This window comes from Melospiza georgiana, chromosome Z (assembly GCF_028018845.1).
Source record: "Melospiza georgiana isolate bMelGeo1 chromosome Z, bMelGeo1.pri, whole genome shotgun sequence".
In the NCBI taxonomy this organism is placed as follows: domain Eukaryota; kingdom Metazoa; phylum Chordata; class Aves; order Passeriformes; family Passerellidae; genus Melospiza; species Melospiza georgiana.
Genome location: NC_080465.1, coordinates 81,242,050 through 81,255,610, shown reverse-complemented (window position 1 = coordinate 81,255,610; position 13,561 = coordinate 81,242,050). Strand labels below are relative to the sequence as shown.

General features: G+C 47.5%; 1 protein-coding gene across 1 annotated transcript in view; it reads left to right on the top strand.

Moving 5' to 3' along the window:
* The first annotated feature begins 12,890 nt into the window (after positions 1–12,890).
* Positions 12,891–13,561, top strand: part of ZBTB7C (zinc finger and BTB domain containing 7C) — an 89,275-nt gene continuing 88,604 nt past the window's right edge. The window contains exon 1 of the mRNA XM_058044158.1: positions 12,891–12,945. Coding sequence (XP_057900141.1) covers positions 12,894–12,945 — 52 coding nt within the window. The 5' untranslated portion in view covers positions 12,891–12,893. The remainder of the gene's footprint in view (positions 12,946–13,561) is intronic.

Genomic DNA, 13,561 nt, shown 5'->3' with positions numbered 1-13,561 from the left:
GAGCTCTTGCTCCGCGTGTGCAGAGCAGATTTCTTTCAACAAGCCAAAAGAAACGACACAGCTATAGACTAAAAAGGGCAAAAAACCCCACATGCTGTGCTATTTTGGTAGTAGCAAATTATGCGTCCTACAAATTACCATTGGTTATGAACATTGTCCGTCTGTCTGGGCGACAATGTCCCGCTTTCAGACCACTGCTAATGCGTTTAGAATTAGGGTAATACTCATTGAACTCCAAAGCGGCTCCTCTTTTCTTCGCCCTGATTTATTCCTACCAGCAAATGTCACATGCAAGTGGAAGTTTTATGGCTGGATAATTCACAGCCTGTTGGGCATCTTATTAGGAAGGGCTCGGACTTTTAAAAAAAGTGACTTGAGGTTGTTCTTTTAGTGTTGGGAAAGTATCGATTCCCCAAGTTTTCTTGCTTGCTGACTTTCTTTTTAAATTTTTTTTCTTTTCTTAACCTCGCCCTTTTTTTTTTTTTACTTTTTGCTCTCCCTTTCTGTTTCCCTCTTTGTTTTCTCATCCCTTTTTTATCCCCCTTTCTTTCACCCCATTTTCTTTTCCCTCTTTTCTTGTCTCCCCTTTTATTTCACCCCTTTTCTTTTCCCCTTTTCCTTTCCCTCTTTTCTTCCCCCTTCCCACTCTTTCTTTCTCTTTTTTCTTTCCTCTTTCTTTCTTTCTTTCTTTCTTTCTTTCTTCTCTTTCTTTCTTTCTTTCTTTCTTTCTTTCTTTCTTTCTTTCTTTCTTTCTTTCTTTCTTTCTTTCTTTCTTTCTTTCTTTCTTTCTTTCTTTCTTTCTTTCTTTCTTTCTTTCTTTCTTTCTTTCTTTCTTTCTTTCTTTCTTTCTTTCTTTCTTTCTTTCTTTCTTTCTTTCTTTCTTTTTCTTTCTTTCTCTCTTTCTCTCTCTTTCTTTCTCTCTCTCTTTTAATCTTTCCCTCTTTCTCTTTCTCCCTCTTTCTCTCTCTTTCTCTCTCTTTCTCTCTCTTTCTCTCCTGTTTTTTTTTTTTTTTTTTTTAATTTTCCCTTCATTTTGCTTCCTATTTTTTTGTTTATCTTATTTTCTCTGTTCTTTCCTTTTCATTCTTTCTAGTGGAGCACAAGTTGAACTGAGGGCTGGCTCACCTTTCCATCTGAGCTTCATGAACATCAGCTCTGAAATATGACTCCAAATCCACAGCGAGGACTGTGATACTATAAGAAATAGATGTAACACTGTAAGAAATGGATGAGGATTGCAAATAATGATTTTCCCACTACAGTATCACAAGCATATTCACCATTTCATTTGCCTTTCAGAGGTGGTTCAGGCCCACATCTTGACCTGTGGCTGGTCTTTTTGGGCAGTGTAGAGTGAATACCCTAAGCAGATATTTCCAGATGTGACATTGCATGGGGGGTTCATGGGCAGGGCTGGGAGTAGGGTGAAGACTCTGGTGCTCCAGCTCAGTGATGGGGTGTCTGTGTGTGCTGGTGAATCCCAGCACAGGAATACCCAGCTTTGTCCTCTCCTACAAGTCCTCTCTGGACCAGAGTGTCCCCTGCAGCCACGCCAAGGGCAGGTTATGCCCTTTCCAGCTGTGAGGCTTGAGAACAGATGGTGTCTTGTTCCACTTTCACACCACCCCTGCCTTCCTTTCCAATTTTCCTGAGTCACCTTTTTCACAAAAGGGATTGAAAGGAAGAGACTGGCATGTCCACGGGGGCAGTAGCTTTTTCCCTCCCGTGCTGCCTGGCACATTGCAGTTGCAGAGTGTCTGATTGGGGTTTCTGCAGCCTCTCTCTGCCCAGCGTGTCCCTGCTTCTCCTCTCGGGGCTTTCCATGCTGGCTGTGTGTGCCAAGCAGGAGACAGGAGGTGAGCTGCTTTGGACTGTCTGGGGGGAAAACAGTGCTGTGGCCTCGTTTTGTGTCAGATGGATTCAGGCATTGCTCCACAATTAATTCAAAGACTGATTCCTTCCTTCTCTTCCTCCCCCTCTTCTTTCTCTCCTCCTCATCCTCCTCTGCTTCCTCTCCTTTGGTGCTTCCTTTCCTTCTCCTCCTCTCCTTTTTCTCCTTCTCATTTTCTGCCTTCTCCACCCTTCCTTCCTCTCCACCTTTTCCTTCTTTCCCTCCTTTTTTCCCCTTTCCTTCCCCTCCTTCCTCTCCTTCTCCTGCCTTTCTCTCATTCTTTCCTCTCCTTCCTTCTCTCCTTCCTCCTACTCCACCTCTGTCACAACCACTACCACATGCTTGTGCTGCTGCAGGATCCAGATGCTGCACAAATCCAGAGCAACATTCCCAGCTCTGACAGTCCACAGCCCTTATCCCATGCCAGAGCTCTCTCCCCCTTGCACTGCAGTGGCAGCTCTTGCAGAATTTGGGAGACCCCAGAGCATCCCAGCAGAGGGCTGGTGCTGTGGGACCCCAGGAGTGCTTTTGAAGGCTCCTCCCTTCAGGTCCCAGGGGTGTTTGTTGCCAGGATCAGTCCCATTGTCACCCTCCAGTTGCTGCTGGGGTGGCCAAACAGGACAGCAGCCTTTTATCTCCTGGTTTACACCCGTGGGTACAAGAAAGGTGTGAAACCCCATGATTATGAAGGTGCTTTCAGAGGGCTCCTTGCACAGGGACCCATTTTCTACAGTCCTCTATCCCCTGCAGGATGAGGGCAGGGCTGGCTGGGCTGCATCCTCAGATGTTCAGGAGCTGCTTTGGGTGGTGTTTCAGGTCATAAAACCCAAGTGCTGTGCCTGGACAGACAGATTGCTGCCACAGCATAAACAAATCTATAGAGCCCAGGCAGCCAGCAGATTCACCATGTGCAACGTGTGTGTCCCTCCGCCCCTCTTGTGCTTTCCTGTCCAAGCTGAGAATGGCTTGAGCATTGAAGGAAAATCCTGTGGGGAGGGGATGAAGGAACTGGGGGGGCTCAGCCTGGAGCAAAGGAGGCTCAGGGGGCCCTTGTGGCTCTGCACAGCTCCTGACAGGAGGGGACAGCCGGGGCTCTGCTCCCAGGGAACAGGGACAGGAGGAGAGGACATAGGCTGCGCCAGGGAATGCTCAGGTTGGACATGAGGAATTTTTTCACACAACCGGTGGTTAAAAATTGGAAGAGGCCTCCCAGGGAGGTGTTGGAGTCCCCACCCCTGGAGGTGTCCAAGGAAGGCCTGGAAAGGGCCCTCAGTGCTCAGGGCCGGTGACAAGGTGGGGATCAGGCACAGCTTGGACTCCATGGTCTTGGAACTCTTTTTCAACCAAGATGATTCTGGATTCTCTGATTGCTGCCCTCTGGAGAGGGAGAGAGATGATGTGTATCACAGGCAGGTGGCTGTTACTTACAGTGAGCCCCACATGGAGCTGGGACTGGCATGAGGTGGCACTAAAGCTTTGTCAGAGCCTTTGTCATTCCATCTGCGTCAAGCCCCTGGAGCAGGAGTGAATCTGCTGTCCTCCAGGTGGTTTTGCAGGAGCTGTGTAATGATTGCTGGACTGTGGATGTGCAAATCCCTCCTTGCAGGTCCCTGAACCTGTGGCAGTGGGTAGGAATTAAAGGCTGTTTCTGCTGAAGGATTGATGAGCTGTGGCTGACGCTGCTCTTTTGTACACCTTTTCCATCCCCTGATGGGTAGGGTGCAGTGGCCACTGGCAAACTGAGCAAAAGCTCTTCAGAGCACTGAAAAGGGCTGTGTCTGTGTGTCTATGGGCTGCAGAGGGGCGATGCACACCCACTTGGGGGCTAGCAGTGCTTAGAAATGGAGGTTTTCCTTTGGAAGCCTGTGTGAGCACCATTTCCCGGGAACTGCCTAATTTAAATCATCTTTGCTCTGTTTTGTCCTATCCATTATTTTCAGCTGTCAACATTAAGTGCCACAAAGACCCTGTAATAGGCTTCTTTCTGCTTCCCTCTAATAATCCCAGAAACAGTCACTGGGCCCTTTGTCTGGGGCTCTGTGATGGCTCTCAGTGTTCAATTTGCTGGAGAGGAACCACTTTGTGGAACAGTAGGACAATCAGTGAGGCAGTGGCTCAAGTGCTGCCATCCTCCCTTTGAAGAGGCAGGAGAGGAGTGAGATGGAATTGTGTTTTGCCCATCATGGTTAATGACTTCTAAGAAAAGCTTCAGTGGCAGCTCAACAAAAGTGGTCCTGGCTTGCAAAAATAGATGCATTTAATTTGCCCCAGAAGTTGTTGGGGTTCAGAGTGATCCTTGGAGCTGAATGAGAACAGTGAGATCTGGTGGTCAGGTCTGGGTTAGGACTCGGAGTCCGTGTCCAGCAGGAGGGTCCAAGCCTTGTATGTCATGGCCAGGATGAAATGCAGCAGAGGTGAGTGTTGCCAGAATTCCTTGGCTTTTTTAGGCATTGGTAGGACCCAGTGAAAGGTCTTTACACTGATAGCAGGTCCTCTAAAGAAGAGGTGAAAAATGAAACAGCAGGGTCCCGTCAATGCTGTGGATACATCTTTGGCAGTCCTGAACTACACAGACATTTCTTACGTGTCCTCAGGGATGCCTGCTTGGGCTGGGGGTGAACCCGGAGGCTTCTTCAGGGCTCTTTCAGTATTTGGATGCTTCAGACTTTATCTCTTCCTTGGGGTTGTGTAAGGCATCCCATTCCTAACTCAGCATAGATTGAGGAAACTTTACCTTGGTTTCTTACTCCTCGTCTTTTACTGAAGTGGAGGAACAGGAAGTGCCTCCATTGCATGAAATATCTCAAGACATCCAGCGTTCCATGTGATTCTATACAGATTTTGTGCTAAGTTTTCCTTATCTTACTTGTGCTGCTGCCCTCAGCCGTGCCCATCTCCTGCCCCTTCTGCCATCAGTTCTTGCTCCAGGTCTGCCCTCCCAGTATGGGGGACTCTGTTTCAAAACTATGCTTCAAAATTTCTGCTTCACAAATTCCTCTTGTCCTCCCAGTCCGAGGGAGTCTGATTCAAAATTCTTCTTCAAAATTTCTGCTTCAAAAATTCCCCTTGTCAAGGGATCAGCTCAAGGCAGCTAAAAGTGCCCAGATTACAACTAAAAGTACCTTAACAGTGCTGCACTGGGGATTAAAAGGCTGTTTGTCTTCACTGGTCAAGAATGGCTCTGTAACAACCTTCTTCCAGAGATTTTAGGGAGAGTAAAGGTGTGAGGATGGAGCTTGGTGTGTTTTTGAGGAGCTCCTCCATGCACTGCCTGTCATACCTTTCTTGCTCAGCCCTCTTGGTCCTGGATGGGAAAGGTACCAAGATGGAGGGAGTCAGGGATGGCTTAGAAAGCAGGTGAAGAAAACTAATAATTCAGCTTTTTCATAAGTGCATAAACTAGCTATTATGATGGGAACATAAATAATAAGGAGAAAAAGAAGTTTCCAAGTAAGTGTTGCAAGAAATAACTTTGATTTTTAAATTTGAGCTGTGCATGCAGAAGCACAGGATGGTTTCTTCTGAGTCTATTTATCCTGAAACTTAATTCTTACAGGGACCATTGTCAGGGTTTGGTTGGTTTTTTTTTTTTTTTTTTGCATTGGTTTTATGTTGACTGGTGCTACATTTAATCTGCCACCACTCTGCTCAGACCCTTTGCCTGCTGCTTGGCTTTCTTGAGTCCTGCTGGAGTGTCTGATGGGTTTTTGTGGCCTCGAAGCCTTATTCCACTCCGTGCTAAGACAGCAGCTTTAGGAATTAAAAACGAGTTCAAAAATGCCATTAAAGAAAAGCTGTTGGTGTGACATGATTTTTCCTCAGTCCCATATGGCTTGGGGGTCCTAGGCTCATTAAAAAACCCACTCAAAGTGTGCCCTGCCTCACAAATGTCCCACAAATATCCCCTTGATGTTAGCATGGCCCACAGCTACACCTGGGTGCTTCCCATGAAGTCCCAGGTCTGCAGTTGGGTGGAAAGCTAAAAATCCAAGGAAAACTGTCATGACAAAATCCAGGCTTGTTTTTGCCCATTTGGTTGTGGAAAGAAAAGTTGCAAACTGGACCTCTGAGCAATCCCAAAGGAAAAGAAAAACAATGTGTTAGAAGGAGGAAAAATAAGCCCAAAAAGAGCTGTAAGTGTTGAAGGCAGTGTCATGAGCTTGGGATGGCGTGAGCACTCAGCTCTGGCCAGGGCTGGCAGTAAAGCTGAAGCTGTGGTTGAGAGCTCGCCCTTGGGCTCTTCCTTGGAGTCAAGGAAGGTGGATTGTTTTCCAGCAATGAAATTTCCTATTGAAAAATTGAATGTTTCCTTCTCTCCCTTGTGAATGGGATGCCCGGGAAGCGAAGCATGCTGGTTCCAATTACCAGCACAGCCAGCCCAGGTGCTGCAGTCAGTCAGGAATTTATACCTTTTCATACGTTCTAGAAAAGATAAAAACTTTTTTATGATTATTATTTTTTTATTCTTTTCTCTTTTTCGATGTATGTAATGAATTCAAAGCGGGAGCCCAGCCAGACTGCTTTTGATTTGTTCCCATATTAATGTTTTATGTCTGAATATGTGCCTGGTCACTCAAATAAGTCAAACTTGCTACTGCAGTTGAGCCCAAAAATACGGTCCCCAGTCAATGCAGGCTCATTGATAGGGCTGGAGCACCTCTCCTGTGCAGACAGTCTGGGAGAGCTGGGATTGTTCAGCCTGGAGAAGAGAAGGCTCTAAGATCTCTCCAGAGATCTTATTGTGGCCTTTCAATACTTAAAGGAGGCATACAAGAGAAAAAAAAAAGAGTTTTTAGTAGATAGAACAAAGGGTGATGGTTTTAAAGTGAAGAAGGGGATGACTAGAATCTAGGAATTCAGACTAGATGTAGGGAAGAAATTTTTTGCTGTGAGGATGGTGAGGCCCTGGCACAGGCTGCTCAGAGAAATGGTGGGTGCCCCATCCCTGGAAGTGTCCAAGGTTAGTCTGGACAGGGTCTGGAGCAACCTGGGACAGTGCAAGGTGTCCAAAATCCCTTCTCCCCAGGCCTTTCCCTGCCTGGCTGGGCAGGGTGGATGGCCTGATTTACAGGCAGTGCTGGCTGGAGCTGGTGTGAGCTGTGACTGCAGATGGGCCCGCAGGCCCCAGCTTTGCATGATGCCTTCTGCAGATACCTGGCAGAGCACAAAGGCCCCGTTAAGGCAGCCAGTTTGACTGCAAGTGCACACCCCTTCCAGAGCACAATTGGCTAAGTGGTGCTCCAGGACCAGGCTGCTGCACCCCCACGTTCCAGTTGATATTTAAAATAGGAGCATACATCTCTGGCATTGTTTCCATCCAGGATTGCCTACAGCTCTTCAGGCAGGATCATCCCTACTTTCCTACAGGGTTACACAAAGCCTCCACAGAGGCAAAACCTGCCCTGCAGTCTGAGAGAAGGGGTAGCAGGCAGATCATGGAATCTGAGTCCTTTACAATGGGAAAAAGATCTTTGAGTCCAGCCGTTCTCCCAGCTCTGCCAAGGCCATCCCTAACCCGTGTCTCGACACAGCTTTTAAACCCCTCCAGGGATGGGGACTTCACCACTGCCATGAGCACCCTGTGTCAGGGCTGGGCAACACTTTTCGCTAAGAAATTTCTCCCAATATCCCATGTAAACCTGCCCTGGTGCAATTGGAGGCCTTTCCCTCTCATCCTGACCCTTGTTCTCTGGGAGCAGAGCCCATTCCCAGCCTGGCTGCGCCCTCCTGTCAGGGAGCTGTGGGGAGAGAAGGTCTGTCTCCTCTCAGACTTCTTTTCTCCAGGAGTAACTGGCTGGAGGAGAATGAAAGGATACACAAAGCAGCTTACAATGCATGGAAATGTTGCATATAGATGTGTGTGAGTGCAGGAGATTCCCGTTGTACGGTTGTGTTACCGGGAGTACACGGTCATTAGGAGGGAGCTGGAGTGGGAACACCTGCAGGGCCAGAGTTGAGGGTGATTATGCATCCCAGCCCTGGCTTTTCTTCACTTTGGAGAGCTGCACAGCATAATTTCATCATGGGTTTATATACAGCTAATTGGCATATAGTTTGATATGCAAATAAAACCATATAAATATCAAGAGAAAGACCTAAAGCTGTGCTTTCCACTGTCATGCTACAGTCCTTGCTTTTCTGGTCAGTCTAATCTACTCTATTGCTCCTTTCATCATCTTGTGTTTTGAAAGCATGATATCTCTTTCAAAGAACATCTGTCAGACGTATATTAATTAGTTAATTTTTCTGCATGGAATGTAAACACGAGGGTGGAGAACCCAAAGCCCTGAGGATCCAATGAGGTGTGTGGCCAAGTAATTATTTTGGAGTAATGCAGAGATGTGGCCTGTGCTCAGTCTATAAAGGCTAGAAACAGGTTTACGAACAGATATAGTCAGTTTATGCTGAAGACTGAAGTGAAATTGTCGTGATGTGGGCACTGGAGCCTGTGTCACAGACACACCATGGAGATGGGATTTCCAAATTGAGCTTTCTAAGCCAAAGATGCTACTGGCAGTGGTGCTGAAGTATGTTTAAATTCAGTTTTTAATTAAGAATATTAAGTTTCAGTAGTTCAAGACTGGAAGATGGCATGGAGAGAGCCAGTATTTTTATGTTGAAGGAAAATTTAAGGTGTAAATTTGTTAGCTGGTAGCACCAATTTTCACTCCTGACTTGGGGCTGCCTGGATGCTTCTCATGTGGTTCACACTGAGAACCAGATTTACTGGGATTTTTGTGTTTTGATCTTGGGTGAATGGCTTTTGCTGTGAGTCTTCAATCAGATCTATTTCGTGTGATAACAAGAAATAGGTTTTTGTGTGAGGGGACTGTGACGTGGTGTACAAGCACAGCAGTTGGGCTGGAGAGGAGCTTGGTGTGCAGTTCTGGGGCCAGAGGCAGTGCTGGCAGTAGGGCAGAGGGGTGAGTTGAGGCAGGGCCATGCACAGGTAGGTGCTGTACAGGAATTCCCAGGGGGTTCCCCAATCCCAGAGCACATCACTGGCACTGGAGCATGTCTTGCCATTGGGGACATTCAGAAATCCTGCTAAGACAGGGTCCTCTCTGTCAAATCCCTCCTTGGACCTCTGGCTGAGGTGTTCCCAGGCTCACTGGTGGTCACTGAGCTGGGTTCCCATTTCTGACCCGATGTGGGACAGCTGCCCCTCTATTCTTGACAGCAAGGCTCTTCCCTTTGGCATGAAACAAACTGCAGTGTCCTTTCAGCAGCATGAATTTTGGATTTTTGCAGGTTTCACCAAAGCAGTGTTTAACTTCTACCATCTGTCTTTACCACTTCTGCCTTTCCTTATGTGTCTTTTTATATTTTTTCTTTTTTTATTTGCTTCCTGGCTTCCAGTCCACTTGGTAATGTGTTCAGTGTGGACTATTAATATATCCCAATAGAAGCAATTCTACTTATGTTTTCCTTTTGGAGTAAGGATTAAGGAATATCCCTTAGCCCTTCTTTCGCCCACTTTTTCAGTTTTTTTTTTTTCTTTTTTCCATCCTTCTCCTTCAGAGCTGAACTCCAGAGGAGGCCACGGAGCTGCTGCCAGGGCTGGAGCCCCTCTGCTCTGGAGCCAGCCTGGCACAGCTGGGGCTGCTCAGCTGCACCAGAGAAGCTCCAGGGACACCTCAGAGCCCCTGCCAGGGCCTCCAGGGGCTCCAGGAGAGCTGCACAGCCCCTGGGGACAGGGCAGGCAGGGACAGCACCCAGGCAATGGCTCCCACTGCCAGAGGGCAGGCACAGATTCTGGCACATTGGGAATTAGGAATTGCTGGCTGGGAGGGTGGGCAGGCCCTGGCCCAGGGTGCCCAGAGCAGCTGTGGCTGCCCCTGGATCCCTGGCAGTGTCCCAGGCCAGGCTGGATGGGGCTTGGAGCAGCCTGGGACAGTGGGAGGTGTCCCTGCACATGGCCCTTCCAACCCACTCCATTCTGATTCTGTGAGCTGTGTAATTCTGCAGTAGAGTGCAGATTGGTACTAAGGGCTATTTTTTTTTTTTTTTTAATAAGCATTGTTTTGTCATACCTGTCCAGCCAGATAATCACAAAAATGCCTCAAGGACAAAGGGAAGGTGGCATTCACCATCAGCTGGGGATCTGTAAAATGCCGTGTATCCCGAGATTGTCGTGAAGCCACAACACTGGCAAAGCTAGGCAGAGGATTTTTTTGCTGGGTCTCGTGGTTTCCTTGCCTTGCTGGATAAAATAAAACCTGCCAAAGCAGCGGCAGCGAGCTCCCATCTATCTGTTCTCATACTCCCAGCCGCTTCTGCCTGAATTATTCATGCTCCTTAAGTGATCTGCAAACAGCTCCTGTGATCTCCCTGTGATCTGTGGGGGTATGCCAGACTCCCCCCTGCTTAGGTCAGGGCATTTTCTTGTTTCCTTCCCCGCGGCAGGGAGTCTGTGGGAATCTCCAGATTCCTCACCGCCTCTTTCTGATTAGCCCAGACGTGTATTTATTATTTACGTGGCAGGATTTGTTCAGCTGTCCCAGGCACACGGTATTATCAGCGGATAAGCAGGAAGACTCACTGCAAACATCTGTAGTTGTTGCTTGACAAATCCTGTTTGTATAAATAATATTAAGGAGCTGCAGAGGCTGTTGTGGAGTAAATACCCTCGTGACTGGAGGCAGCACTGCCAGCTTTTCACCTGTGTGTGCGTCTCAATAGAGATTTTCTGGGCTCTTTTACACACACATATATATACACGTATAAAATACTTCAGTTTATTATTTGTTTAGTTTAAAGGCCCCTTCCAAGCCAAATTATTGTGCTATTCCAGTATATATGTGTGTATATTTTCTGTATTTGCCTTTTTTTTTTTTTTCCACAAGCTCTTTCCCTGTATTTATTTCAGCTTTTAGGGTTTTTTTCCTACTGATTTGGTCATGGAGATAGGTTGGCAAAGCCAGAGAGAAGAGCAGTTTATGGGCAGGTTATTGGCAGGTATTTTGCGTGTTCTGCTATCCATATCATTAATAAAATGGGCTGTGGGCCCGCCTCTTCCACCACCAGGTACCACTTGGATCTGCGTCTGCCTCTCCAGTGTCATCTACTTCTTTATTTTGGGATGAGGACTGGGATGTTTCAAGAACCCACTGCCAGTGGAACTGCAGCTAATGCTCTGAGCAAGGCCCCTGGTCCCCTTCTCCAGCTGAGGGAGTAATTTGGGATGAGAAAAGCTCCATTTAGGCTACCTGCTTTTTTATGCTAACCCATAGGAGGACCTGTGTCTCGTTCAGGATATCCCTCACCTACGACATAACCGGGATACAGTGAGTTTGTTAAAACGTCCTGTCTATCTGCGTTCTGGAAAGAGGATTTTCTATTAAACCTTAGGGAAATTACTGGCCTTGTTAACTAGTGTGGAAGTAATGAACCACAGCAGGGTGACTCGGGAGATTTGGGCCCTCGCTTTGTAAGGCTGCATTGTTTCTTCAAATGAGAGAAATAATTTAAGCAAACAAACGAACAAAGAATTTCTGGAAATTAAAGTACGGTACAAATGGGATGATTTGCTCATCCTCTGTTTAATAGGAGCGGTGCAGTGAACAATTGTGTGGTCGACCTCAGAAATCTATCCATGGTAACTAGTCACAGGAGAGAAAAATAGACAGCCTGCCACCAACTTGGTATTAAAGTTCTATTTTCCCTTTTTTCCACAGTTGCGGGCCAGTCAGGGACTTTCCATGAGCAATCAGCACAGCAGAAATCCCCTTCTGCTCCTTAGCAGCCATCTCTGCTCAACAATCCAAAGTGCTTTTTGTGCTGGTTTTGGCTTAAGTGGGGTTTGGTCCCAGTTTTCAGTGGGATCAGGCTGGGGCAGACCCTTCCTGAGAAATGCATCCTGCTGAAACAGGGCTGTCAGGATCACAGAATGGTTTGGGCTGAAAGGCACCTCTCAAACATCCAATTCCACCTCCTGCCATGGGCAAGGGCAGCTTCCACCTGACTGGGTTGTTCCAACCTGGCCTTGCTCCTTCTGCCCCATGGCTGATGTGTGTTTGTTGTGAAGGAACCTTTGGTGTTGTCACCTCTACCAGGTGCTGGGTGTTAAATTCCTGATGGATTTGAGGTCTGTGCAAGCCCTGCATGACCCCAGTGGCTTTGGGCAGGTCCTGCAAAGAGCCCAGAGGAAGGGCAGAAAGACACTGCCAGGCTGGAGTTCAAAAATAAACACATCAGAAATACTGGGCCTTCAGGCTCGATGGTCTGTTCCTCAAAAGACAATTTTGGAAGGCATCGCTGTGCTTTTGTTCTTCCATTAGGCAGCTGAGGGGAGAGCATTGTTTTCCTGCCCTCATCCGTTCCCCTTGTAGGGGAAGAAGGAGGACTTGGCCACCCTGAGCCGAGCATCCCAGGGGAGCTCCCAAAACAAAGGGCTGCGTGGAGGAGGATTCCGTCATCCTGTCCCCGCCGTCCCCTTCCCTCCCTTCACCCTGCCCTTGGCACGGCCGGGGAGAACGGCGAGGGGAACGTTCCTCCTCCTCCTGCTCCCTGGAAACCCAGCTAACTTCTCTTGCCTCCAGGTTTGCTGCTGCCTGTAGGCTTGGCAAGGCAGCCCCGAGTTTGTCTCCTGTCAGGAAGGTGTGTGAGCCCTGGGATGGTGTTGTGGCAATGTGACATGTCCAGGTGTGCTTGGGTAACACAGCGCTCCTGAGGAGTGTGGTGTGGGTGCTCCTGGATGTGGGTTGAGGCTCTGTGGACACATCCAGGTGTAATTCTCTCCTGCAGACATCCATCCTGATCTGCAGAGAAGGCCTGTGGGCTGGAGAGCAACTCCTCAGCCACACTCTGCGTGACCCTTGAGTTAATTCCCCAGGCAGGAAAATGTGGCTGGCTTGTGAAGCTGGAATGGTTTAGGTTTTTTTTTTTTTTTATTTTAGGTTGTGTAGGTTTATTTACAAATAGCTGGACTAACACCAACCTATCTTGTTTTGCCCAGGCTCCAAGACTGACCCTGCTGAGAGCCCCTGAGATACTGAACTCTATGAGCAGAGACCACTTGACTGCACTCAGCACCTTTCAGGACCAGGCTCTAGGTAATTGTTCTAATTCTTTGCCTGGATGATGGGGGAAATTTGCTGTGCTGGCCCATACAGGCCATCTAAAATGACATTTCTAGTTCTTTGTCCCATGAACCTGTGGATTTTTTTTTTTCCTGTTGAAGGTTGTCACTCTAGATCAGTGGCTGGGCACTACAATAAAACCCCTGACCCTTCAAACATAAAGCAAAATACCAGTCTTGCTCCCAGATGGGGAGTCATAGAATGGTTTGTGTTGCAGGAACCCTAAAGGCCATCTAATCCAAGCCACTTGTAATGGGACATATTCAACTAGACCAGGTTCCTCAGAGTCCCATCCATCTTAACTTGAATATTTCCAGGAGGAGGGAGGCATCCTGGAATTGCTGGATCACCATTCTGGTCATTGTCACCAGCTGTGGTGCTTGGGAAGTTCTCCTGAAGTTAACTTGCTGAGAGCTGTAAAAACAAGCAGTCAATGTCAAAAAAAAGTTGTTCACTACCATCAAAAGCAATCAAAGGCTTAAAATACCAATATTTTTTGGCAAGGATGCTTGTTCAGATCAGGCTTTTAAGAATTGCTTGAAACCTACAGCTGCAGGAGCCTTCTTTTTAAAATAAACTCAGCATCTTA